General features: G+C 32.3%; 1 protein-coding gene across 1 annotated transcript; it reads right to left on the minus strand.

The window, feature by feature from the left end:
- Positions 1–666: 666 nt before the first annotated feature.
- Positions 667–1,381, minus strand: Tsp_13436 (conserved hypothetical protein). The gene is made up of 2 exons (XM_003368848.1): positions 1,327–1,381; positions 667–1,046 (listed from the first exon to the last, which is right to left on the minus strand). Exons 1-2 carry the CDS (start codon positions 1,379–1,381, stop codon positions 667–669), a joined length of 435 nt encoding a protein of 144 aa, XP_003368896.1.
- Between the last annotated feature and the right edge of the window lie 2,130 nt (positions 1,382–3,511).

Genomic DNA, 3,511 nt, shown 5'->3' on the forward strand with positions numbered 1-3,511 from the left:
TGAAATTTCAATCGATAAAATCATCCATAAACGATTCTGCGTAGTTAGTTCAGTTGAAATGGCGTAGGCGCTCAAATTGTTTACTTTTTCAGTTTCAACAATGAGTAGGGAAAAATTTTGTTTTTCTACAGTATGTCGACGAGTTTCTAGTTTTTTCTTCTTGTACTTGAAGAAAAAGTTGAGATGAGGGTAAATTGAGGAAAAACAAAAAAGAACTTCTACAGTAGTTCAGTTGTATAGTTGGTTGAGATATTGAATAATTTGAATTTTTGTAAAGAAAAAAAAATGGTTTATATTTTTCGTCAATTTTACTCAAAGAAATGATGTCAATTTGAATTTGTAATTTTCCACTGCAAATCCCCATATTTTTTTGTAATAGTAGTAGTAGTAGTAGTGTCTTGAGAGTTGATTGAACCAAGACACACGATCGGAGAGATTTGCGCCTAGCGAACAATAGCGGTGGTAATGCAGCCCCAGTGGTGTGGTTCAAGTTGGAAAATGTGCAATTAAATTAAACTTGCCCCTGTTGCTTCAATTGCTCTCCGCCGTTCCATTTTTATTACAATGACGTGCGCTTGCTAATTGGTCCAATTGGTCAGCTAAGGAGCAGTACCTTTTGGGGATGGTGATTCTTTTTATGCTAAAAATGGCTTTAATAATGCCGTTTCACATTTCCATTTTGTCCAATTTGTGAACTCTGCTGACGCTTGGTTGGTTGTTCGGTGACTTGACCAAAAGACGTTTTTTTCTACAGTAGTACATTGCATTTATTAAAAACTCAACAAACGAGACAAGATTGTACTTTGTTTTCTCTGTTCCATTATTCTCAAAAAGTAGGTCGACACTTTTTTTTCCTTCCACGAGAGAATTTTTATTTCTTTGTTGAAAAATTTGCATAATTTGATTGGTGTTCAAGTTGTACGTAGTTTGCTGACGTGACGACGATGCAGTTGTGGGGGATTTTGTAGTTGTCAAACTTTTCTGTGGTTGTTGTTGTCGTTGTCGTTGTATTTGCATTTTGTTCATGATCAAAACGTCCGATTTGACTAAACAAGGATTTTATTTATTTGCATACGCGCTTCTGCTTTTTGTTTACTCAATTTTACTGCTGGGTTGTGTCAGTAGTGCAATTTCTGAATAAATTCAACTTGTACTTTTGGCTTGTTGTTGTTGTTGTTGTTGTTGTTGTCATTTCGCACCGCATCATTCATTAAATTTATCCATACAGTATTGAAACGTAGAAAATGATGAAAAAAAAATTTTTTTATTTGCTTTTTTCACAATTTGCATTTTTGTGATTGTTTATTGTTGTTGTTGTGGGCTAACTTTGTCTGTCAATTATCCCCAAAGCTGGTCGATCCCAGATTTGAAGAGTTTCCATTATTCGTATATACACACGGTCGGTTGGTGATCAATAAGTGAATGAACGAACGACCATTTCAGGTCCAATTGCTTTTTGATAATAGATCATCACTTGAACGTGCTATTCTCTAGATGTGTATGACCATTGTGAGTTGGAAATGACACGTTCGCTAATAATATTGTGATCATCAGGAATATTATTTACAAAATTTGAAAATCAACCGGCTCATTAAAATTCAAATCACTAATCAATCAATCAATCAATCAATTAATCAATTGCGCGTGTACATCATTTTGATACACTCGCATGCATATTTGTATGCATATTTGATTCTCTAACCATTCGTTTGTGCTTTTTTTGTATTTGTTGATTTTTCTTTCTCATCTATAAACAGTAGTAAATATGAATCATCACTTCTGCGCTTGCTGCGGCAGCATCTTTCTTCTCACAAGCATACACGATTAATTGGTTGAATCATTTTCACTTTGATTTTTTCCATTCTTTATTCCGTTGCAGAATTTTCCAGGTACCCGTACGTCAGTTGTGTCAAGTTTTCCTTTTCTATTATTTTTATCATTTTTTTAAAATTTTAATTTTCTGTATTCAATTCCATTTTTATATTCAACAAATTTTTATTATTATCAATTTTTTGCATTATTCAGTTTAACAAGGGTTAGTAAAATTGTTATAAAATGTTGTAATAAATTGTAAGAATATTTTTGCATAATACGAATAAACTTGGAAAATGTTTCATCAATTTAAATAGATAGGTGCTTATAACGTGTGTATATGTGTGTGTGTGTGTTGTTGAAGCAGTTCAATACTGATCAAATTAATAATAGAAATTGGAAAATTGATTTTTCATTAATTTTATTGTCCGAGAGTAATTTGGTAAACAAATCCGTTTTCACCAACCATTTTAAATATTAGCCAAACAGTTTATATAGAATATTAGCGGAAATTGAAATGGGGCGATCTTGTTGATTGCATGAGTGGAGAATTTTTAGTATAGTTGAACAATTCAGTTTATTCCTATCTGACTAAATCGTTTCCTCCATTTGAACATCCTATTTTCAATGTGACAAATTAAAATGAACAAATCAACGCTACAATTACTCAACTTTGAATAATGCGTGTGCGTGTGTGTTTTTGAATTTTATTTATGCTTTTGATTCAAATTAAATATTAAAATTAAATACAGCTTACAAATACCATTAAAAAAACATATTCGATGAGAGACAGAAAGAGAATGGATAGAAAATTTCTGCTGCTGACGGTTTTTCAATTGCATGCAAAGTAGTTAAGAAGAGTGAATAAAACTTTTTCATTGTTTGATGACGAAGCTGCTTTGATGAAATTTAATTATGCACCGCTTGGCAAATTGTCAACTTTTATATCAAGCGAACAAGCATAGTATTATAACAAACGGTTGTTGTGCTTTTCTGTTCAGTTCAATTTAGTTCTGTTCTGTTTTGCGCGTTTCAATTTTTAATTATTACTCAACAGATATTAGTCATTTCATAGCTATTCAGCGTTTTTTTTCTTTCTTCTATTCTTCTTCTTTGTCACTTTTCTTTGCTCATTTTTATGCAAATTTTTTCCCATCTTCTTTTATGAATGAATTTACTGTTGTGACTGCTTTTATTTATTGATAATGAGAAAAGTGAACGTTCAACCGGTGAGCATTCTTATTCTTCTTCTTCTTCTTTTTTGCATAAATATATTATTTATGCATGTCTAAAGAATAAATGAATAACAATAAAGCGATGAAAGAGAGAAAAGGAAAAAAATTTTTTTTTACAATATTTATTAAATAGTGGCAAAGAGAGATTTCTTGAGATCTGTTGAATGGACTTGAGTAATGTAATTATTGTGAAAGAGGGAAAGGGATTTCTATCTTTTTTTTCTTCTCGCCCTTGGAATTGAACATTGTTGATCATAATAATGGAATAAATATTTTCTTCACTGATGCAACAGTGGACGGTGAAACAAGGTTGGGATGAGCTGGGATGGATGTGGTTTACCTCTCTGATTGCGTCTCTGATTCAGCTTATTTTCCAATCAGAAAGCCATTGGCCTCAGATGTGTGCCCAGCTTTTAAGCTATGCAGTTAAATTGTGAGCAGTTTTTCGGCCGGGTAGTTTCTGA

This window comes from Trichinella spiralis (assembly GCF_000181795.1).
Source record: "Trichinella spiralis strain ISS 195 chromosome Unknown Scfld1764, whole genome shotgun sequence".
Classification (NCBI taxonomy): Eukaryota; Metazoa; Nematoda; class Enoplea; order Trichinellida; family Trichinellidae; genus Trichinella; species Trichinella spiralis.